The sequence below is a fragment of the Barbus barbus genome (genome assembly GCF_936440315.1).
Source record: "Barbus barbus genome assembly, chromosome: 40".
Lineage (NCBI taxonomy): Eukaryota > Metazoa > Chordata > Actinopteri > Cypriniformes > Cyprinidae > Barbus > Barbus barbus.
Genome location: NC_136718.1, coordinates 1,011,442 through 1,036,571, shown reverse-complemented (window position 1 = coordinate 1,036,571; position 25,130 = coordinate 1,011,442). Strand labels below are relative to the sequence as shown.

General features: G+C 40.4%; 2 protein-coding genes across 14 annotated transcripts in view; one reads left to right on the top strand and one right to left on the bottom strand.

Annotated features, from left to right (window-relative positions):
• The window catches only part of LOC306859108 (uncharacterized protein), a 37,758-nt gene extending 30,005 nt beyond the window's left edge, over window positions 1-7,753 (top strand). For 2 of the 8 annotated variants that reach the window (XM_079399950.1, XM_079399948.1), the window contains 4 exons: window positions 143-229; window positions 2,381-2,450; window positions 2,555-4,039; window positions 6,165-7,672. In XM_079399950.1, the coding sequence (XP_079256076.1) occupies window positions 2,699-4,039; window positions 6,165-6,560 (1,737 nt within the window). In that variant the 5' untranslated portion in view covers window positions 143-229; window positions 2,381-2,450; window positions 2,555-2,698 and the 3' untranslated portion in view covers window positions 6,561-7,672. Of the gene's footprint in view, window positions 1-142; window positions 230-2,380; window positions 2,451-2,554; window positions 4,040-6,164 lie in introns of all 8 variants that reach the window. The other 6 variants (XM_079399947.1, XM_079399949.1, XM_079399946.1 and 3 more) reach the window with 5 other exon arrangements.
• Window positions 7,754-9,015: 1,262 nt separating this feature from the next.
• Window positions 9,016-22,121, bottom strand: irf10 (interferon regulatory factor 10). Of its 6 annotated transcripts, none has more exons than XM_079400879.1 (9): window positions 22,052-22,121; window positions 21,775-21,952; window positions 21,267-21,456; window positions 21,058-21,134; window positions 20,866-20,911; window positions 20,719-20,772; window positions 20,171-20,557; window positions 19,958-20,076; window positions 9,016-9,226 (listed from the first exon to the last, which is right to left on the bottom strand). In XM_079400879.1, exons 2-9 carry the CDS (start codon window positions 21,946-21,948, stop codon window positions 9,128-9,130), a joined length of 1,146 nt encoding a protein of 381 aa, XP_079257005.1. In that variant the 5' UTR covers window positions 21,949-21,952; window positions 22,052-22,121; the 3' UTR covers window positions 9,016-9,127. The 6 variants fall into 6 exon arrangements, with proteins under 6 accessions (XP_079257005.1, XP_079257006.1, XP_079257009.1 ...); XM_079400880.1 differs by having other exon boundaries at window positions 20,866-20,908; window positions 22,052-22,116; XM_079400883.1 differs by having other exon boundaries at window positions 21,775-22,109.
• Between the last annotated feature and the right edge of the window lie 3,009 nt (window positions 22,122-25,130).

The following is a 25,130-nucleotide window of genomic DNA, read 5'->3' as shown; positions in this document are numbered from 1 at the left end:
ATGCACACACACGCACAGACTCTCACACTTTTTCACAGTCAGCCTCACAGCCTTTCGACATGGTGTGACACCACATTTTGCCTGTAGATTTTGCTTTACCATTGCCTTACTGGTGTGTCTGTGTGTGTGTGTGTGTGTGTAGAAGAACTGCAGGTGTGATGGACTGCAGGAGTAAGTGGCGTCACATGGATATCTGCTCAGCACACCCCATCAAGGTCAGTCGCATCAGGTCAGCAGTGCTTTTCATTTTGAGCTCAATCAAATTCATTAAAACTGTTCACTGTGTGTGTGCATGAGACATGCCTGGAAGTCAGAAAACAAATGTTATTTTTCTGTAATCTGTGCTTTTCAATGTATAACATAGTTTACTCTGCAATTATGTAGTGTATTCTGGTGGGGTTTTTTGTTTTTGTTTTTTGTAAGAGTCATCGAAGATGTCTTTCCACTAGTGTGTATGGCTCAACGTATTTGCACTAGAACTTGAGTTAGCATTAAAAGAAGAAGCTGGTGAGAATGAACGGACTTTGAAACTTCTGAAATAATTACATGAGCCTGGAATCCACCTTTTAGAGACTAGTTGTGTTTGTCAGATTGATTCTCAGTGTTTTTTCTACTGCGATTTTCTATTTTTTTTTAATGACAGAAAGCTTTCCAAAGATCATATCTAAATGTAGCAACTTGCAGTACATGATCCAGAAACATCATGTCAGAGTTATTTAATTTTTCACAACAAGCAGGGCTGTAAAAATGATTAGGATTAAGCATAGGGAAATTGTGGTATAGGGTGTAGAATATATTTGTAGCCAACTTTCTAAAACAAGATGTGCAGAGATAATTGTGGCATGTTTACAGCTGTCAGAAGGTACGCAATTTTTAAATTGTATTTATGAACGCTTCACCTAGGGAGGCTAACAACTCAAAATAGAAAATATATAAATATCAGTTTACATAATTTAAGTTACTTTTAATGTCTAGCTTTTATATTTTATATTTTTCTATTTGGAATGAAAAATTACCATTAATTAATTGATTTATTAATTCATGGAGTAATATGATTATGTTTATTCCAGGATTTCCTTACTTGGGTCATGTATTGCATTATGAAAATGTATTTATACAGCATTGAGAGATAAACATTATGTGCAGTTTAATTACTTTACATACTACAGCATGGGACTTGTGATGTGCAAAAACAGTGTGTAAACACTATCAGAAATAATGAAGCATTTGGAAGCACTTGAGAAATCTTATAATGCTAATGCTCAGTTCCCTACATATTTTTAATATGTTCTCCACAAATTCACACTAGCACTTTAGTTCACATAAATAGAAGGAGCTTGTGAGAATAATCAGAAATGTCTCCTTTTTGCCTAACTTTGCTTAAAGTTGTTTTAGCAGCTTGCTCTTGGGTGATGAGTACAGTTTGTCATGTGAACAGTTTGTCGGCCTACATTTGCTGATAAAATCCCTATATAACCCTCTCAGCTCTCTTTGGTCATTGTAGATGTATGGACTCAGTTTCCATGGAGACAACAGCAGGGTATTGGGTTCAATCCATGCAGACAGTGTGGTAGACAGAGGCGTTGAGAAAGAGACCAGATGTGCTGGCAGTGTATTGCAGTCAAATATAAGTGTCTAATTTAAAGTGCTGGATTGACCTTAGAGAAAGTTCCCCACGATAAGGTGTGAATGAAACAAGCAAGTTTCACTGCTTTAAACCTTTCAGCCTTCTGTGTGTGTGTGTGTTTTAAATGCCTCTGCATTAGTGATCTTTAATCATTAGGTAACTTTCCCAATTACTACAGTAAGTTCTGGAATAAGTCCGGAGATTCCCATCACAGTTAGAAGCAACCTATTTAAAAACTGGCATGTAGTCTCTTGCCATACTTGCATGTGTGTGGGTGAGAAAATCTTAAGTGTTTGTTTATCAGTATATATTTTTGTGTGTTTGTTGGTAGCACAACAGCAATATGGTGATAATCGTGTGGAAGTTATATTTAGAGCAGCTGGAAAATGTATTTCTCCCAGACCCAGTATAAAGCTTTCAGATGTTCCAGTCTGCAACTACATAACCATTAAGTCATAGTCAAAGTCTGCTTTATTGTCAGTTCTGCCACATTTACAGCACATACAGAGAATTCAAATTATGTTACCCACAGACCCTTGGTACATACAGGTAACACTAAACATTGGGTGGAATGTAAATATACAAATAAATGCAGATTAAATGTAATATAAAAATATAACTATACAAATAAGGGCATGCAAATAATAAAAAAAAGCAAACAGAGAAGAAGGTAATCATATGTAGTGGCCCCTGAAAGTGTATGGACACTCTTTAAAATGTTTTATAAACTAAATCTATGGTTAATCTGCTTAGGTACTGCAGTGACATTCACAAATAAGTTTTATCTGTGAATCAAATATACTGTTTAGCGCTACTGCAAGAGGTCAGTACTATTTTCATTTAGTTATTTAATTATTTATTTATTTTATATACATATATATATATATATATATACTGTATATATTTTTTTGCCCTTTTCTCTCTCAGGTGAGCAGGAGTACTGAACGTGGCCGTGTGTGACACGTGGTGTGCGTGATGCTGATCAGCAGAAGAACATGTCTTTCTCCTAGCCCTTTGTTCTTCCCAGCCCATGTAACCTAGAGTGGCCCAAAAGGCCCGGGGGACTGTCCCATGAATCCAAGCCCAGACCGCAGCAAGGAGTGTCTCCCCCCCAAAAAGCGAGACTCCCGACAGGGCTCGTCAGATCAGCCGGCCCCAGAGGATGACTTCAAACCCCCCGCCCCTTTTCAAAGCCGAAGGCAGCACCACTCTACGGAGGGTCACCGAGAGAGCGTGGATCTTCTACCACCCCCTCCGCCCACGCTGCCACCCCTTCCTCTATCGTTGCCTTGGCAGGTGTCCTATACTCCCTCCGTGCATCCCTCTTACCTGCCGGTCCAGGTGGGAGAGAGGCGAGGGTCAGCTTCGGCATCCTGGAGAGAGGCGTTGTGTGGACGGGGTGGGGACGGAGGACTGGAGCACACCGTTGCCCATTACTCTCGTTGGCTGAGTAGTGACATCCCCCCAATTAGTGTGCAACCGCTCATCTCTGTGCCCATGTTCAAAAGTGTCTACGCAGGCGAATCCAGAGAAATGTGGTCCTACGGCCCCAGTCGACGAGACTATAGCTCGTCTCTCTTCTCCCCTCACCTCTTTCCACAGCCTACAGTCTATCCCCACGGCATTCTCCCAGACAACAGACTCAGGTACCAAGGAAGACGGCCCAATGGTGTTGAAGGCACTGATAGCGGGTCTGGGCCTAGCAGAAGGATGCCCTCTTGCGATGACAGTGGGAACGACACTGTGGCCAGGTTAGACGGTCCACATGCCAATGGCAGGAGAAGACAGGAGAACACAACAAGACAGACCATCGGAAGAGGCCTTCTGCCACGAGAGAGCACAAGTGCACATTCCTCACCTTGGGACAGGGACCCCCTGGGAACACCCAAAATGCCAATACAACCCTCGCCAGACGCAAGGACAGGAAGGGCAGTCACTTCTCAGGACCATTTCGGTGGTAGTGCCTCTCAGGCTGGAGCTCAGATCTACTATGCTGTGGGGTCCCTTTGCCAATCTGTTCACCATAACTCTCAAAAGTACCCACAACTTAGTCCTTCTGTGTCTTGCTCCCCGAGGAAGTCCCAGAACTTCCTGCAAAGCCAACACAACAGCCATGGGGTTGAGACAGAATGGGATCCCTCAGCAAGGTCCTACCACCCTCCCGTCTCTGTGCTCAGTGGCCCTGACGCACCCCCTTCTGCAGTCTTACCTCATTTTGCCACAGGTTCCCTGATCGAGCTGGCTGGCGGCCATCTGAAGAGGGTGGAGGAGCTGAAGACAGAGGATTTTGTGCGCAGTGCTGACACCTTGCCTGAGTTTCACCTGAGCACCTGCACTATTCTGTTAATCTCACCCGGACCCACGTACGGCTTCAACCACTTGCAGGTCTTGCTCACAGACCGCAACACTCAGGTGAGTTTAGCACAAGAAGTGTGTACAGAAATCAAAATATACTGCAAACTCAAGTTGATTTATTAAAGTGTATTTTTATTAATGCTGTACCACACAAAGTGTTGATAAGGAAGGATAAAATAAAATACAGCCAGTTAAACTAACACAACTAAACTATGTCTACATTAATCTGGATACATTTGAAAACTGTGTTTTTGTTTTAAAACGCTCTCCGTCTACACTAGCATTTTCAAGCATTTTCCAAAAGTTTCTCATCCACACTGAAACGTCAGAAAACATTAAATTTGCTTTACTGTGAATGCAATGCATAAAGCCATAAAAAAGATCACTGAGACGGTACAGACGGAACAGGCATGATTTACATTTTCATGCAATTTTTCTGGCAGGATCATTTTATTGGCGAAAATATCTCACTATTCACTGACATGTCTAGGTGGCACTCACTCACGATTGTATGTCTGATCTAAAATGCAACTGATCAGTGAAAGTGAATAGCAGGCATGATAACAGTATAAACATAGATGCTATTGGTACAATATATGTCACATGAATAAACATGCGTCATCGTTTTCAAAAGCCTCCGTTTTCACAGTCCACACTACAACGCAAAAACAGCGTTTTCAAATTTATCCACTTTGGAGTGCATTTTCCTTGACAAAAACACCATCTCAGTGTGAACGGAAGGCCAAAACGGAGAGAAAAGGATGCATTTCCAAAACTTTAAAATTATTGTGGACAAGGCCTATGACGCCTTTGAAATGTATTGAACAACCTATAAAAACAAGATTTTTGACATTTTTGTGAATGTTGAATTGGCCTAAATTCTTACCAAAATGGGCAGTAGAGGAGCTTAATAAATTCTGGTTTTCTTGTTCAGCTGAAGGAAGTTCTATTCCTTCCAATATTTAACATCGTCCAGACATCTGAAAAGGTTACTTAAAGTCTCACTGAAGTACCTTGAAATGTGCAGACTTATTCAGTGCGTGTTGACATAATTTCCACTGAAACAGGAGAGCATATCAAGTGGCTCATCACATAGCATGGGTATTATTTCTTCTGCTCATCAGTGCCGTTTATATCGTAGATGTCTATCCATTTGCAATGTTTTAAATACAGCATTCAGTGTAGAATATGATCTGCTCTGTGCTGTCATGTCTCTGGACCAGACCACACTGTGCACCCTGTGGAGGTTTGCATGACACTGGCACGAAACCAGACTTCATTCCCCCTAATGGAACGCATATGAATTGCTCCCTATCCCCCAATACGTCACAACTTTTTTTATATATAGTTGCACTATGTGCCATTCACATTATAGAATATAGTAGAAGTTTGAAAAGTGACAGATTTCAGAGGAAGCTTTACTTTCTGCTTATAATGTAAGGGATGGGATGATTCCGAAGTATGTCATCAAAATACTTGATCCTTAGTGGTAGAGAGAAAGTGTAAATTGTGCATGCTTACAACTTGTGATTTTTTTTCAATCGTTTAGATTACATAGCCTTAACATATAGACATAGTCGTAATATATGAATAATATGTCAGATCAACAGCTACTATTAGGGTATTAGGGTTTTGTTGTAACTCGTATGTTGGGGTATAATTTTGACATCGGGACATGTTTTTTTTTTGGTATGATTTTTAATTATTAGATGCCTTGGGAGTGAGAAACTGTTGGCTTTTTTATAATAGATGTCAATTTGAGGAGAGGAATCGGGAAGGTCACTTTATGAACTGACAGCCTCTACTCTTCAACATATTACCACATTCATTTTGATGTGAGCTATATTTGGAGTTTGCAACAAAAGAAAGGATTTTTAGCAATGAGAAATCGTAACAATGTTGTTTTGTCAGAGTTTTGGCTGACATAAAACTCCATAGCGTTGATAGCTCAAAAAGAATTAATTGTGAACAAATTATGTTTTCTGACAAAGGATTATTGAGCTAAACATGTATTGATAAGTACAGCCACTTGAAATGTTTTTCAATTACAGTGCACATACAAAATCTTAATGTATTTCTCTATCTGAGTGCAAATCCTTTTATTTGTGAGAATTTTTCTGTGTGAAGTGTCATCATGGGTAGCTTTGCAACCTTACCGAAATGAACGTCCTTGTTCCGGCAGGAGCTGCTCACAGTCCTAGCGGAGTATCCGTTCTTCGTCCGGGGCCGCGGCTGGTCTTCTTGCAGTCCCCAGCGGAGCGCCCAGCTGTATGGCCTGCAGTGCCGCCAGCTCAGCACCGGCGACGTGTGTCTGGCACTGACTCCCACACCTGCTTCACCTCACTCTGGCAGTCAGGTGCAGCGTCTGCACATACGCTCAGAGGAGGTGGAGGCGGCCGAGAGGATGCCCCATGCCCCCGCACCTCCGACTCCGCCAGCGGGACAGCCTTCTCCTTCTGGTCTGCTAAGCGAGCGGCCCCACGCCCGCAAGAGACGCTGGTCCGCCCCTGAGCTCCAGCCAGGAATCAAGACTAGCACCCATTTACCTCAAGGCTCGAAGCATGAGAGACAGCAGTAAGGTTTCATATCGACACCCAGGAAGATCGAGAGTCTGATTATTGGTAACCTCACAGATACCATGGAATAGCTATTTAATTGTTCCCCTTCTTTCCTCCACTGTTAAATGTGATTTCAGAATGTAGAACAACACATGCTGGCCAGTTCCAAAATGCACAGTGAGACAATCAAAAATCACTTCTTTGTGATGCCACGCACCTTTTAGTTATGTTAATCTCAAGCCTTTTTCTGCAGGGTATGTCTTTTTAATCCGTATTATAACAAACCAATACTACTGGAAGAAAGACAAAAGTACACAAATATATGAGAATATATCATATTACGAGTGTTCTGTGAATATGCTACAGGAAATAGTCTACTGTTAAATTCGTAATGACGTCTCGTTTCAAGTTTATGAACTGCGTACGTACCTTCAGTCTAGCAGGCAAGCTGAATGTATTAAGCAGCCTTCAGCCAGGCTTTCAGTGTGGGGTCAATATGCTAGTTCACTTTAGCATTACGCTCCAGCCTGTTCTTACCAAGGGAAGAGACACTAATGTGGGAATGAAAGCACATCTGGTGTTTTTAAAGAGTGATGGTGCTAATTACACATCAGAAAAGTCCTCTGGTGACTGTGGGTGTCCCTTTGACATTTCCTTGTGAAAAAGGACAGAAATCTAGTGTTTTGAAATCAGATACGGGTATATCTACTCATGATTAAGCACACTCTATCACTTTATTTTTCTCTCTTTTTTGTGGTTTCTCAAATAACGTTCGCTGTTAGTTTTTTTGTTTCTTTATAAATGTTCTAATTGCTCTAAAAATGTATATTTTTAAAGTTGTGAGACTGTAATACAATGTTCGCTAGTAATAAAGAACAGCTTTCTAGATTTATATTTAGCATCTTAATGAGACGACAAATGAGAACGATATTGCCGCAATATTCTGATGTATGAAATTTAAAAACCTTGAGATGTTACTATGGCTACGGTCACACTGTTAGTGTGAAATGTCCGGTTCACACAGCGGCTTACGAGAGTAGAATACTCTCTGTATCATTGTGTATTCTATTTGTGTCTATTACCTGTAACCATAGCGAAGGGTGGCTAAGTAAATATAAATGATGGTGACGTGCAAAAATGCATTTGTCGTCTCGCATTTGACAACATAAATTCAATGGCACCATTTCATCTGTTGAATAAATGGCAGCTTTTATACCTCAGTAAAGAGCAGAGCATTCAAGTCTGGTGGAGAACAGCGACTGGATCCAAACCTTCAGATGATGCACAGCTCATATCTGCGTCTTTGTGAGTTACTGTAGCCACAATTATCATTTATTTAGTCCTCACCCCCGTAAACAACCGAAACGTGTGTGAACACAACTGTTTGAATGGCCCAGATGCAGGACTGACGAGTGGACTCTGCTGCTGTGTGAATGTGGCCCATAAGCAGTCTGGCAACATGTCAAATGTATGGAAAGGATATCATGCAGTCGTTACACCTGTGCAATGTTAAATGTAATTTAAGCTCGTAACGCTGGCTTACCTCGAGGATGTGCAGAAATCGTGCTACAGTGAATATCATCATTACTCTCTTTTAAATGCAATACACTTGGATTTGTTTTACATTTACATTGTCATTTGGCAGACACTTTTATCCAAAGGGACTTACAATTGGGGAATACAAAAAGCGATTCATCTTGAAGAGGCAATCAGACAGAGGAAGTGCTCATAACACCAAGTCTCAGTCATTGTTCAAATAAGTACAAGCTAGCAAGGGAGGGAGAGAAGGATAGAGGGAAAGATTGTTTTTTTTTTTTTGAGTTTAGGATGAAGTCAAGTAGTGCCAAAAGAGATGAGTTTTCAGTTGTTGCTTGAAGATTGACAGGGATCTGGCGTTCCGGATAGGGGTGGGAAGATTATTCCACCAGCCAGGAATGGTGAACGTTTTTAAAAAATACAATGCCAGAATTAATCCACAGCTTCATTAGTACTCTACTCAAATATATTTGGGATGGGCCAGCCATCAAGACAACCTTGGGCAGGACGTTTTACATTTGATTTATCATTTAAAGGGTGAAACAAAGATTCCTCATTTTTGATTTGCCATCCTTTCATCTGACCCCGTCCCTGCAGGATCAGATCGCTCTTCGCTCTTATGAGTTCATTGCATTAAACACTGCCTACGTGTAACGGCTGCATTCAGTGTGACATGAGTTCTCTTCAGTACAAGCTGTATTATCTACCATGAGACATATTTTACTTCTGAAATAACCAGGTGATACAGAAGACTAACACAACTCTTTATTTTAATTTAATTTTTGAAGCAAAATTTGACAAAAAGATAAAGAAATCATAATCTAATTGAATCAGTATCATGATTAGTAAGATTAGTAAGACTATAAAGGACATAAAGCTTAATACAGTCAATGAAAAGTTAACATTGTAGATTTCTTCTTTCTACTGATGTTAGATACAGACACTTCCATTTTTATTATTATTATTTTTATTATTATAATTTATTAATATCATCGTTGGTGAATTCCTACACAGGGATGGTGAAACGTGTGCTGTTCTGATTAAGGTATGTTTATTCATTGGTTCTCCTGTGTGGCGGTGATTGCTTCATCTCCACATTATTAGGTGCATTATGCCTGCGGAGACACTCTACAGCAAACAGAGGAATCACCTACACACAGAGATAGAGTGAGAGAAAGAAAGAAAAGATTTGTTTACTGTGTGATTACTCCACAATGCCCTCTACTGGTAATCAACTGCTGCTTTTAAAAAATCCCTGAATCAAAATACTTCTGGGGCTGGAACAACAACAAAATCCTATCAATCAATCAGTTTTTATGATCATGGTTTGGAAGGGGTTCAATTTTAGTATACTTTAGCATGAATGCGTTTAAATTTTACTGTATTTTGTTTCATAATAAATCAAATAGATGGGAAAAAGGCATATTCCAATATGTGAATAACTTTGTTAAATGGTTTTGAATTGAATATACTTATATATAGTAAAACTTTATTTTGATAGTCCACTTCTTACTAAACTCTACAACTACATGTCAACTACTAGTCTTTAGAGGATTATTAGACTCTCTGCTTAATATCTGCTTACACTATTTTATGGTTGCCCAACAGACATTTTACTGACTATAAGTAACTTTGTAAGTGCATGTCAACTTGTTGGTAACAATTTAGTATAGGGACTGATTCTCACCATTATTAATAATATAATAATAATAATAAACTTTATTTTATATAGCGCCTTTAAAAGTTGCATCTCAAAGCGCTTTACCAAGGCATACAGAAAAAATACATTGAGATTGACAATCAGACAAACATATCACATATATGCTAACCAGAAAAAATATGTTTTAAGAGAAGATTTAAAAACACTAAGGGATTCAGCCCGTCTAATTTCAGTAGGAAGAGAATTCCAGAGGTCTGGTGCCACAGAAGCGAAGGCCCGGTCACCCATAGAGCGTAAACGAGTTACAGGAATAGTTAAAAAGCCAGAATCAGATGAGTGAACATTACGCCTTGGTGTGTAGACAGTTAAAAGTTCAGTCAGATTTTCTGGAGCTAAACCATGCAGGGCCTTATAGGTAAGCATAAGAATTTTTAAATCAACACGAAGCCTGACCGGAAGCCAGTGCAAGGACTCCAAGATTGGAGAGATGTTGTCCACTTGTCACTTGTCCTGGAACTTGTCAGGATTCTGGCAGCTGCGTTTTGAACATACTGCAATTTGTTTAGAGTAGATTTAGAGACCCCCGCGAGCAGAGCATTACAGTAGTCAATTCGAGAAAAGACAAACGTATTGATCAGTTTTTCAGCTACGGAGAAAGATAACATGGGGCACAGTCTTACAATATTTCTGAGGTGAAAAAATTATACTTTAACCATGTTCTGAACATGAGGATCAAATGTTAATTTGAATCAAATATCACCCCCAGATTTTTTTATTTTGTTTGAAACTCCATAACAGAACCATCCATCTTTAAGTTTAAAATGCCAGCTTTACATATTTGATGGGGTGATCCAATCAGCATAACCTCAGTCTTGTCACTGTTGAGACAAAGAAAATTGAGACATCCATATGTTTACCTCCAATATGCAATGTTCAAGAAAGGCAACAGCCGAATTATCACCAGATTTTGAGTGAATGTAAAGTGTCATCTGCTTAAAAATGAAACTTAAGACCAAGGGAATCTTAGAAATTGCCCAAGGGGAAAAATGTACATACTAAAAAGTAAGGGACTCAAAACCGAACCCTGGGGAACACCAAACTGCACTGAACCAATATTGGACCTGCAACCACCCAGGGACACAAACTGCCTACGATCTGATAGATAAGACTTGAACCAATTTAAAGCAGTGTCAGTAACACCAAAAACTTATTCCAATCGAGAGAGTAAAAGAGAATGGTCTACAGTGTCAAAATCTGCGCTGAGATCGAGTAAAATCAGGATTGACAGAGAGCCAGAGTCAGCAGCAATTAACAGATCATTGGTGACTTTAACCAATGCTGTTTCAGTACTATGCAGTTTGTGGAAGCCAGTTTGGAGGGGCTCAAAAAGATTGTTTATAGTAAGGTGAGTATTTAACTGAGAGGCCACGATTCACTCAAACACTTTAGCCAAAAAGGGCGAATTGGAGATGGGACGAAAATTATTGATGTTTACCCAGTCTACGTTGGGCTTTTTTGGTACAGGTGTTACAGCAGCGATTTTGAGTGCAGCAGGTACAACACCCGTGTTCAGTAAGTCATTTATTATACTCAAGACAACTGGGCATAGTGAGGCAAAACATGATTTAAACAGACAGGTGGGTATTGGATCAACTATGGAAGTGACAGCTTTCATTTGTGAAACCACATTACCCAGAGAGACAGGATCAAGTAAGCTAAAATTTGAGAAAAAATTGCCAGAGAAATTAGGGATACTAGGAGCAGAAGCAGACGCAACAGAAGTAATGATTTTGCTCACATTGGCAATTTGGAACTAAAATGATCAAGAAATCTGTTACAAAGCTGATCTGAGGCAGGTACATTAGAGGAACTGTTACCTTTGAACAGTTTATTAATGGTATGAAACAGTTTTTGGGGTTATTTTGATTATTGTCAATTATCTATTAACTAGTTAAACTTATTAGAATGCCTATTATTAACACTGGCTATTTATTATAGCTTATAAAGCACATACTGTGCACGACCATATTCTACATCACTAATCCTACACAATTCCTAAACTTAACAACTACCTCACTAACTAATAATAAGCAGCAAATTAGGAGTATACTGAGGTAAAAGTCGTAATTAAATATTTGTTAATAGCGAGAATTGGACCTTAAAATAAAGTGTGAACAATTATATTACTAAGCCTAACATACTAATACTCTAATAAGAGTTAGTTGACATGTAGTTGCATAGTTACAAAGAGTTAACTAAATGTATGTATGTGTATATATATATGTCCCAAGTGTCATGTGCCATAATGATGAGAAAATATCTCATAATTATGACTATGACCAAGTATAAGATATGATGTCATAATACAGACTTAGTATTTTATAATAATGAGAACATTTCCCAGAATCAAGACATAAGTTCTCATAATAATGTCTAATAATGTTTTGTCACTATCATATAATCGAAAAAGTCATAATTATTAAAAAAAAAAATTATAATAATAATAATTATGCAACTATATTTAGGGAAGGGGGGGCAAGTATGGTGACCCATACTCAGAATTTGTGCTCTGCATTTAACCCATCCAAGTGCACACTCAGTAGTGAACATACACCCAGAGCAGTGGGCATTGAATGCTGTGGCACCCGGGGAGCAGTTGGGGGTTTGGTGTCTTGCTCAAGGGTCTCACCTCAGTCGTGGTATTGAGGGTGGAGAGAGTGTTGGTTATTCACTCCCCCACCTACAATCCCTGCCGGACCTGAGACTCGAACCCACAACCTTCAGGTTACAAGTCCAACTCTCTATCCATTAGGCCACGACTGCTCCATATATGTATTATAATCATTATAGTCATTATAACGGCATGTTCTTATTATTATGGAATACCATTTTTTAAAGGGGTAGAAATATGTTTTGGATGTCACTTCTAAAGGTATCAATTTAATTTCTGGGAAATTTCCTGTTAATGCTCTGTGCACAATGGTACCAAATAATACAGCACCTATAGGCAACAGTATACGTTACTATGGAGATGACTCTGGATAGATCAGCAAAAATCTGTTAAAATATATACAGTATTATACTGTTATTTACAAAGGTGCAGACTACATAATTTAACAGAATACAGAATTTGAAACTCGGTGACCGGTTTCCATCATGCATTGCCTCAAGAAACTGCCAGTGTTGCAAGATTGGGTGGTTTTGAATCTTATTGTGTGGGTCAAAAATGGTTTGGCTGGGTGGACAAAATTTGGCCTGGTTTGGGATTAGTTTGGAGGTTTTCGAACACTTTATAGGCTAAATGGTTAACAAACGAAACCCAAGTGTGCATGTACCCAATCCAATCAGTCATCATGACGTTACGCACTGCAGAGTTGGCTGATGCTGATAAGCCTGCAATTTTAGCCAATCAAGAGCAAAAGCAGGCAGATGCGATGACTCAAGAGTGACAGGGTTTAGTGCAATAAGGGATCGGATTTTGAACTTGTAGCTGACTGGGCCAGTTTTGGAGAGTTTTGGTGAGGAAATTGTCAAACACTGATGGAAACATGAAAGCACACTTGGTAGCTGGATACCTCTTCAGCACATCCCACTCACTGGTTAGCTGCTGCGGAGTGTGTTAGTTCATTGTTCATTCATTTTTACCTTGAGGGACTGTTTTTCTTTTTCCCTAGCATGGTTTCAAACAGTTTGATCCATGTTTTCATCTGTTAGCTAGCTACTCTTGTCACTTGTTCACATGCCACGGACACCACCATGCTTTAACCCCTGCACACTGCGCTTCCAGCAGAAGACAGAGGAGGGCGACAGGACGAGTGCTGTACCACTCAATCTGGTGCGTGCATTACAGTTTACATGATCAACAATGTTGTATTTTGAAATGGATTGAGTTCAAACCAGAGCCGCTGAGAAACAGAGTTGTGACATGCTTTGATCTCGCCGCCACTCGGTCACGTGGTTCACGGAGCGCTCAATAGTTCCAAACAACTCCACACTGACAATATGATTGAATGGGTTTAATCAGGACAGACAGCAGTTTCACTGTATTTGCAGACATTTCTAGTAATTATTAACACATAATGTGCATTGATGTGCGTTGATAGCTACGCTGACTACACTTTACAATCGCATTTTATTCTGGGGGATGAAATAGAGACAGCATTAATGTTCTCATACTCCTGGGCAGTCAAATGTTGGTGAACACCTTAAGTGTAACTTTTAATAAATTAATTATAATAAGTATAATAATTATAACTAATATTACATTATATTATATAATATATAATTATAATTATTTTAGTTCAGTTCTATATTTTGAGTAGATTTTTGGTACTAATAATATGTGTAACTTTCTCATAATAATGACTTATTTTCTCGTAATAATGACAGTAGCTCTTCTGTGTGTTCAGACCAGACAGACTAGCCTTTGCTGCCCATATGAGCATCAGTGAAATGTGTTCTCCCATGACCCTGACGGCCATTCACCTGTTGTCCTTCCTTGAACTGACTGTTCACTTGCTGGCTAATGTATCCCAGCCCTTGACAGGAGCCACTGTAATGATATAATCAATGTTATACCCCAGGGCTGTTGAATGTTGGATTCTGATGGTTAACAAATATTCTACGGCATGCAATTACTTTAAAAAAATAACAAAACTGGCCAGATTTCTGTAAGTGCATTATAGTTCATGTTTATCATTAGATAATAGACAGTTATACTATAATTGCAGTTAGAGAACATGAGAAACACCTTAATAGCGACCATAACCAGATGCTAGTTGTCATATATATATATTTTTTCGTTTTAGTCTTCCTGCCATATTTTTTATCCCTGTATGTTTGCTGAATGCAATTGGTTGCCTTGTGCTTTTTAAACATTATTTTAAAAGTTTTTTTACTGGCTTGAATTCCATATTTGTTTGCCCTTTTTAATATTCACGTAATGTTGTATGCTTTAGTGTTGTCAAAAATATGGATATTTCGATAAATATCGATACTGAAATATCTGAACGGTACCACTACCAATATTAATTTCCCGAAGTATGGATACACCGATACTAGCCGAGCGGTCACTTTCACTTCTCTCCAAAGGCGCGTGGACAAGCACCACACGTGACCGCACTCGTCTCCTTCGCTCTGGTTAAATAGCAAAAGTGAAGTGAATAGAAAGATGACTGCTCTGGTTGTTAAAGAACACAGCAGGAGCGCTATCTGTAGGGATCTATGATCTCCGCGATGCAGAGAACGCCACGGAATCCAGTCATAAACACGGAATTTACAGTTTAACGCGGAATATCACGGAATTTGTCAAAGTTTGGATGAATTAATCAAAAGTAGGTCATTACACTTAAATCAAATCGCGATATGGACTAGTATCTGTAAATATTAAGCTGCAAAAGTGGATTTAAATATGAATCCTGCATGTTCTGCGTGTCTCTGTGTGAATGTGCTGCACGTGCGGTTGTGTTTACTAATGTGGCGCTCGCGGTGATTTCAGCGTCTGCCGTCTCAATGAGGACATAAATACATCAACAATATCTCCAGAACTGATCTGAAAGGCACTTTACCAGCATTTTACCATTTAATTTGAGTAAAACTAATAATTCCTCCTATAAGCAAAGAGGAATTATTCTGACAAGCTCAGGAAATAATTATCTTCCCGTGATCCTGCTTCAGTGTGGATAGGAATGAAGGATATAACCAGCTACAAGACACCATCCTCCAGCACTCTGGAGAATCAACAGCTGGCAGACGACTTGAACGACTTTTATTGTCGTTTTGAACGATCACCCCACACCCGCCCTGAACACCTCTCCACACAACCATTCACACCTCCAGCAACCCTCCTCTCCCCCACACCTACAATTCAAATCAGTGAAGATGTGTGCCAGGTCTTCAGGAAGAACAAAAGAAGGAAAGCGCCTGGTCCAGACGGTGTGTCACCAGCCTGCCTAAAAATCTGTGCTGATCAACTGGCCCCCATCTTCACACAGATCTTCAACAGACCACTGGAGCTGTGTGAAGTCCCCTCATGCTTCAAACGCTCCACCATCATCCCCGTCCCAAAGAAACCCGAATTACTGGACTTAATGACTACAGACCTGTGGCCCTAACGTCTGTAGCCATGAAATCATTTGAAAGACTGGTTTTGGCTTATCTGAAGGACATCACTGGACCCTTACTGGACCCCCTGCAGTTTGCCTACAGAGCAAACAGGTCTGTGGATGATGCAGTCAACATGGGACTGCACTTCATCCTGCAGCATCTGGACAGACCAGGGACTTATGTGAGGATCCTGTTTGTGGACTTCAGCTCCGCTTTTAACACCATCATCACGGAAACCCTTCAAAATAAAGTAACTCAGCTCTCCGTCCCCACCTCCGTCGGTCAGTGGATCAACAGCTTCCTGACAGACAGACAGCAGTTAGTAAAGCTTGGCAAATTCACATCCAGCACTCGAACCATCAGCACTGGAGCTCCTCAGGGCTGCGTTCTCTCCCCACTGCTCTTCTCCCTCTACACCAACGACTGCACCTCTAAAGACCCATCTGTCAAGCTCCTGAAGTTTGCAGACGACACCACACTGATCGGCCTCATCCAGGACGGTGCCGAGTCTGCTTACTGTGACATGAGTCCCGAGCACCTATCAGCGTCGCCCTGGAAACAGAGGAGAAACACCTGTTCCCAATCACCGCGGGCTGGTCGGGCACAGCTGACGCCACTTCGGCGAGGGATACAAAAGCCGCCTCGCCGAAGGACAGTTGAGCCATGACTCCTGAGCGAAGCCAACTAACCTTTGTCTCTTTTTCCTGTGCCAAGCAGACACCAGCGCCTGACCGACCAGCCCCGGGATTGGAGCACGAGCACGACGCACGGAGCACCCACACCGGGGAGAGGAACGATCACAGAGCACCGACTGCAGCACTAAAGACACGTTGGCACTTCCCCACACAAGGAAACACCAATAAAATACACCCTCCGGGGTTTCTGTTAACCCTCAACCCCTCGTGTGATTCTTCAGCCCGCTACATTACAGACAGGAGGTTAAGGAGCTGGCTGTCTGGTGCAGTCTCAACAACCTGGAGCTTAACACGCTCAAAACTGTGGAGATGATAGTGGACTTCAGGAGAAACCCCCCTGCTCCCCCCCCCCACTCACCATCATGAACAGCACTGTGACCGCAGTGGAGTCATTCAGATTCCTGGGCACCACCATCTCCCAGGACCTGAAGTGGGATATTCACATTGACTCCATTGTCAGGAAGGCCCAGCAGAGGTTGTACTTTCTTCGCCAGCTGAGGAAGTTCAACCTGCCACAGGACTTACTGAAACAGTTCTACTCTGCCATCACTGAATCCATCCTCTGCACTTCAATAACTGTCTGGTTCAGCTCAGCTACCAAATCTGACCTCAGAAGACTACAGAGAGTAGTCCGGACTGCTGAGTGAATCATTGGTACAACCCTCCCCACTCTCCAAGAACTGTACTCATCCAGAGTGAGCAAAAGGGCTGGTAAAATCACTCTGGACCCCTCACATCCAGCACACTCCCTCTTTGAACTGTTACCGTCTGGTCGACGCTACAGAGCTCTGAGCACCAGAACGACCAGACACAGGAACAGTTTCTTCCCTCAGGCAATCCATCTCAACAATAAAGGTGGAACACACAACTGTAATACACTATCCATTCACCACACTCACTTATTTAATTTTTATTTTCTCATTTCTAATTTGCACATACTTGACCTGTACATACATAGTTGCCTATATTATATATTGTGTTTTTGCTGCTTTGTACATTGCCTATTTGTATATTTGTATTATCCTTTTATTACCTGAGTCCTGTCCTGTTGCTGTCTTTCAGTTGCACTGTGGAGCTTCTATCACTACAACAAATTCCTTGTATGTGTAAACATACTTGGCCAATAAAGCTCATTCTCATTCTGATTCTGATTCTGGTTTTAATGTTTTTAATAAAATCTTAGATGTTTATGTTAACTAAAACGTATAAGATCCAAAAAAAGCTTATAAAGGTGGCAAATCCATTTAAGTCAAGCAGGTTAGTCCAGACCTTGTGAAGAGATACAGTCATTTTATATAATATTTAACGTTCAGGAGATGTAAGCAATCACAAACCAGCCAAAGACTTTCAGCCAGAACAGGAAGAGTGATTTTTATTTGCTTTGTGACACACTACATTAGGAAAAAGACTGATGCAAATGGACAGCCACTATATTGTGAAATATCTGATATTCCTATTCTCAAATATGTGAACTAAAGTAAATGGATTTTGTTGTTTAAGCTCCTTAATAATGACCACGTCAGGTTCTTCTCTAACAGGTAATGGGTGCTGCAATGCAGAGAACCAGAGTCAGATTTACAACCCATTAATTAATGCACTTCTACTGAAAGACATGACAGTAAGTAACTGGTAGGGCTGGGCAATATAGCAAAAAAATTAAACACCATATTATGTTTCATATCAGTCGGTATCAGTAATTATTAAAAACAATTTCTAACTTTTTTAAAACAAAGAGCAGAAGAAAAAAGGTTTACATTTTACCATTGTATTTTTTTATTATTTTATGTGCAGATTAGTGTTAAAGAAACTTGACTTGCAATGAGCAAAATTATGCACCGCATTAAATTGTTTATTCAATGCAATGAAACAATGAAAGTGTAAAAGCGTATAAGCGTTTAAAAAAAGTGTATAAGCAATTATGAAAAAACAGCATTGTGTATTTATGCATAGCTTAATATAAAAATCCAAAGAGCCGATCATATAGACCGTATTTAATTCAGAACACACAACACATGTTAAAATGAGTGCGGTGTCTGTCTGTGTTTAAGAGATTGTGAATGAAAAATGGTGCATTTGAATTTAGGTCCAGGAGCTTTATCAGTGGCACACGAGATGCGGGGGTGATGGTGATGGAAGTGACGTTGTTGTACTTCATCGTTTTTGTTAGTCTGTCAAGTTGAACCCACGAGATGCACTGCTGCTGCAATTTTCATTCAAAGTATTAGAGAAATATAGAGAAGCTCAATGCAGAGAAGATCTTGGTTAGATTAAAACCGAAACCAAGCCATTCACACAGAACGCATGTTCTGCGCATTTTCGAGACGGACGGCTGATTTGCACTTGCATCTCACACAAAAGATGACAAAAGCTGTGTAAAGTTAAAAGAGCTTAAAATTTTGTCTCGAGAATTTGGGGGGGGGGGGGGGGGGGGGGGGTTCCATTCACTCATAGCACGTGCCTATATCTATCGTTTTCTATCGTTATCGATGATGGTGTACCGTCGATAAATACTGATACCATTTTATCGCCCAGGCCTAGTAACTGGTGAACTAGGAAAAAACAAAGTGAACTTTATAGTTGCCTGCATAATGCGTAACGATGTGAATAAAACATGTCATCTCAGTATGTTTTCAAGGGATTATTATAGACTTCTGTAGACATCAGTGTATATTTTACAAATTATTCACTGCAGGTCAAGACAAGAAGTTAGTTAGTTAGAAAATAAATTACCGGTATTATGAATTCAATTAATCAAAAGTGACAGGAAAGACATTGATAATATTACAAAAGATTTCTATTCCAAAGAAATGCTGTTCTTTTGAACTTTTTATGAAAGAATCCTGAAAAAAAGGTGTCACCATTTCCAGAAAAAGATAAAGCGTCACAACTGTCAGCTAAAGCATGAAAGCAGATTTGAACTTAGTAGTTGACGCGCTGAAAGCTTTAATCAAGCTGCTGTGATCGTGCACGTCAAAGGGTTAAATAAGTTTCATTGTGATGTTACGCTGCCATAGCTGTTCATTTTCAGTCTTTTCTTGTGCTACCTTTGACAAACAAGTTGTGAAGTTTTGTATTTGTCAAATACACTAAATTAAACTAGGCAAAATCGTGGCTATTGTATATGTTTCAATGCAGGTGTTTGTGAAGGGCAGCACAGGCACTGCATGTTACTGTCTGAACGCTCAGTTCATATACAAATGCAAGGGTCCAATGCTACACTTTAAAAAATGCTGGGTTAAATGCAACCCAGTGCTGGGTAAAATATGGACAAACCCAGCTATTGGGTTGTTTTGTCCCAGCGGTTTGGTTACTACCCAGAAGGTTGGGTTAAACATTTAACCAACAGCTGGGTTCATCCATATTTTACCCAGCGCTGGGTTGTATTTAACCCAGCATTTTTTCAAGTGCACTGAACACTCACTTGTGCAGTGATGAGCTTCTTGGTCTTTGGCTGGCTGGGGTCAGGGAACTCCTCTCCGAAGCACAGGTCCACTGTGTACTGTGGCTCGGGACCAGTGCCCTGCCGATGGTTTTGTAACTCTGCCAAGAACACAGGAAACAGCGTGAGGACTGAAGAATCCCCGAAATGCAAAAAGCACTGGGCTCCCCAGGCTAAGCCCCCTCCCTTCTTCACCTTGAATGAAGATGGTCATGTCCAGTAGTTTGCAGGTCCTCTCTCTCTCCAGTTTGTTGGGTTTCTGTCTGTGCTCTGCCAGAGGGCCGTCCCAGTACACGCGGCCCTGGCAGAAGCGCTTGATGAACACACCGTCTGGGGCCACCCACACCAGCACACCTTTCTCCAGGTGCGGCAGAAGACGGGTCATGGCTTCGGAGATGCCCGGGGGCAGCTGTACGATGTCTGGACGGGGGAAGAAGACCTTCTTGGCTTCACAAGGCCCGTAGATGCGCTCGTTCCCAACCGGAGCGCAGCCCTGCAGAATGAAGCATCCGTCTGGAGACGTAGTGACGAGATTCTGCACCAGGTTACCGTGATAGAACAAACGCACCTCCAGGCGGCAGTCTGCATGCATGCACACGAAATAGCATTGCTTTTTTAACACTGACATTCCACCTGATGATATACATCGTTTTCTTTCCAATGAGTAATTAAATCTTTAAAAATCACAATGACTTCATAAAACGAGGCGCATTAGAGTATGAGCTTGCTAGAAATTCTCTCACCAGTTATGGGGACCTGAGACGGGTATAGAGGAATGGAGTTCTCCCTGCCATTCACTGCAAACACACACAAACACTCAGTGTAACTGATAAAGAAACATTTATTTTGTTTGTTTTTAGTTAGTTATTGTTATTGAAAGTAACACTAACCACTCCATCCAGCAGATTTGTTTGAGTCACCAAGTGAACTGCCCTGCTGGATGTGAAATAAAGTATTATTTCATGTCACACAAAACATACGCAATCCATCCAGTAGGGGGCAGAAAAATAAATGTCATCCGAGTTTGCAGTCAGTGTAGTGTTTGTGTGGGGATTTCCACAGGAGGTGTCACTGAACAGTACCTGCATGGGCAGAAGCGTCCCTCTCAAGGCTTTGCTGCAGTCACTGTCCAGTGATATCAGTGGGTTTCCAGCAGGTTCTGGAAGACACAAGGAGTGGCTCGTATCTGAAGCTAGTTTTGAGTAGGACTGTGTGTAGCCTATTTATATTAATGAGGAAGTGAGATTGAGGCTGAGGTTTGAGGAACACAAGTCGAGATCTGTCATAATACCTGCTGCTCTTTCTGTGTCGTCCAGGATCCGGTAGACCTTGTACGGCTCAGAGATATCCAGCTGACTGCGCTCAGCAACCTCCTGGAAGTCTGTGCTCTTGTTGAGGGCACAGCGCAGACGCGTTTTCCATGTAGAGGGGTCTGCTTTGTCCCTGCCCTCTTGAAACTTACCCTTGTACATGGCCCATGCCTGAGACAGAGTGTGTGTGTTTAATCGGTTTTCTGTCTAAATGGATTGGTGTATGGCACCTATATACTTGATTTTTTGCAAGTTGTGTACTATTTACTCAACTGGACTTAAATGGGAAATTCAATATAGTTCGAATGACACAAATGAAAAGCTACGTGCAGACATAAGCATATAGTTATAATAGAGTTTTAATCACCAGCAATTAAGCCGCGCTATCATGGTTTCGTCGTTCCGTCAGATATTTAAAGCCAATTTTAATTGGTCAATAGTGGATCAACTGAAAGTGTGTTTAATGGTAAAACTGCACAGTATGTTTACCTTGAACAGCGCGGCGTCCTGGTTCTGTCTGTAGTCCTGTTTGGCCGCGTGTTTCCAGGGAATCCTGAACATGGTTTTCTCCTCATTTTCCCAGCTCAGTCCAGTGTATTTACCGCTGTCTATCTGCGCTATGAGCCATTCTCTCAGTCGCATGTGCCTCGACCTGTCTTCCATCAATCTACAGCATAACACCAGTCACATATACAAACTGCAGTTTTAACACACTAAGACTTCTGTTGCTAAGCTCATAAAGAAATGAAATTTTAGATGAACTCACAGTTAAACAAGTGCATGCATTCAGACATGTGAGTGAGTGAGCTTTAAAAGTGAAAGTAAAAGTATGAAGTGAAACACTTTCGGTTTCCCATGTAATGAATGTTAGCGTTTACAATGACATGTTCGCGTCAGACGCAAGCAGCACAATCTGTCCCTTAATAAGCACTACTCTCCTCTGCCTGCAGAAACAAGTGAGTTACATGAAGCGCACTCCTGACAGCAAGCATGAAAAACACAACCGTGTTCTGTAGAAACAAAAAGCAACTTCCGAATACAATGTATGGAGCTGTCATAACTTCAGTAAGAAGTTCTGCACTCTTGCTAAAACTCCCGTTACAATCAAAGGTGTCTGCACTCCACAATACATCTGTTTACTCCGTTTACTCTTAGATTCGGCAGAGAGCACTGCCAGCGATGAACAAAACTCCGTCCTCAGCAGTGTCTAATATACTAATAATGGCAACAACAACAACAACAACAACAAATATATATATATAATATTTAATGTCTTTCAACATAAACGCTCATTATTGCTTTGGATCAACGCGTGAAAGCGCTTTCTCTGTAATGGGAATAATAAAGTAAAGTCAAGTCAGCTTTATTTATATAGTGCTTTTAACAATACAGATTGTGTCAAAGCACTTAACAGTATCAGATTGGAGGATAGAGGGTCAGTAATGTATAATAATAAGATTAAACACTCAATTTTCAGTTAAAGGCATTTCATTATTGAATTCAGAGATGTCATAAATAAATGAATAATAATAAATGTTTTTAATAATAAAAGAGTTAATTTACAAAAACCGATCAGAATTGCCTAGTTTTTTTTTTCAGAAATTGCATTTTTTATTGCGCATTCCAAGTTATATCAATCAAACTGCAGCTGGGTTGCTTTGATTAAGTAATAATAACCAAACAAATACAGCCAATTTACAAAATTAAAGTTCCTTGAAAGTATTTTTTTCCCCATATTAAAAGTTTGCCCTAATAGCACACATCAACCAGCATTTCAACATTGATTCACCGTTGAAACAACGTAAGGTATCATGGTTGAATCAACGTGGAATTACCTTTCGATTTTGCAAACTGAATCAACGTTGAAACTGTGACCCAGTTTCACCGGCGTACCTTCCCAGATAGCACAGGTACGTCGCGGAGACGTCTGTGAAAGATCGTAGAGTCGTCGTCTTTACCTCTACACGACGTCTATAAGATGAATATTCAACATTTGAAAGTAGGTAGAACTGGGGTTTTTAATGTAACACCAGACACAGCCGTTGTTGCAAACAGCTTGGATTATGCTAGAAATATAAGGAGTCGCGCCGCATCCAGGTGATAGTGATTATGGGGTTTCTCTTTTGTAGCGTGCATCGCGTCCAAAGACACTATAATAAAATACAAATACAACCACGGCCGTAGCCAGCTATGAGGTCACCGAGGTCCGGACCTCGGTCATTTTTTTATATTCAAAAATAAAATCTCAAGCTCTCTGAATGATTATTTAGCCGTTTAAACCACCTCATATCACATGAGTGTTTGCAATTCATGTTGCTGCGAGAAGCTAGCGCAGTGAACGGCGCTTGAGAGCGCGTTGAGTGAGAGCGCGGGTGCAGGTCTCCGTTTGTTGCCAGATCCACCTATTATACGTGTTTTTGACTCGTTTTTCCAATTTATTGTGACACTTTGGGACGTTTATAAAGTGGAAAGTTCAACGTTAGTGTTAGTGATATATTCTTATTTACAAAACACAAGCTTTGAACTTATTTCGGATATCTTTTTCTTTCTTTTTGTAATTGCTTGTTTTTCGTAGCAATATCTGGCAACATTGTACATTCATAAAAAAAGCTTATAGACAATCTGTAACTTAATTGCTGACAGGAAGATACCACAATCGGTAAGACAAACGCAGTGATCATCGTTAATATCTAAAAGAAATGTATAACACTATCAAAAACAATAGCATAATACAAATCTGTTTGTTACAGAATGAAATAGGCTAACTTACTATGCCAAATAACGTTAACGTTACTGGCCAGCAGACGTCTCATGCTCTTTAGTTAACCTTAAGTCATCAAAAAACATTAATTAAAGCAGTGTTTCTCAACTGGTGGGTCGCAAAAACGTTTTGAGTGGGTCGCGGAGTGTGCAGTCAAAGAAACAACAAACGTAATTCTGTTTTTTCTGACGCTAGACTATTATTTTGAAAGACGTGCGTGAAAGCGGTTGACTCTTCTATCAGTAGGCCTACCTGAGAAAAACGCTTTTTCCTCATTCAGTATCTACGGTCAAATGAGATGTTGTCAAGTTTTATGTCGGTGTCATTATTCTAACGTTATTTTTATAACTTGTTATAAAATAAAAATTCCCTCACCTAAAAAAAAAAAACTTTCCAGTCCTGTCAGTCATACTGTGCTGGTTGCGCGCACTCTTCAATTACACTGCAAATTTACCATGGTAACAGACCTTAACCCTCAAAATGCCACTTTATTTTCACTGTGTTTTTTTGTAATGTATTTCTAAATGACTGTGGTCTCATCACATACCAACTTATTAACAAAAACTGTTTTGGAATTGCTACCTTACCTTTACCTGTTACCTTATTGTGGAGAAATCGAGAATATGTATATTGATAGATTACGTTTTTGTATAAAAAGCTAGCCCCCTATATATATTAATTTTCTTTGTAATGTCTGTTCAACAGTTATTGTTTGATTTATGTTAAAGTATTCAGTACATGCATACATCTTTGTTTTGCATACTCACAGCTAGGCGATGGGTGTCCAGTGGGTGGCGGTAGCCAGATGGAAATCCCGAGAGCAAACCTAAAAGAGAAGAGAACAGAAAGCGTTAGTAGTAGTAGTAGTTCACGCGATGTTGTGTTGCACGGAGCTGTGGTGAGACCTGTAAAGAAAAATGCTGGCTGAATAAACCAAAGAACCCAAACATCCATCACGCTTGTTGCTTTCTTCAAGTGTGTTACAAAATATTGGCGACGAGGATGGGATCAGCAGTGCCATTTTGAGTGAGTTACGACGCTGAGCATGGACGTAGAACAACTGCAAGATCAGCTGAGCAAGGCA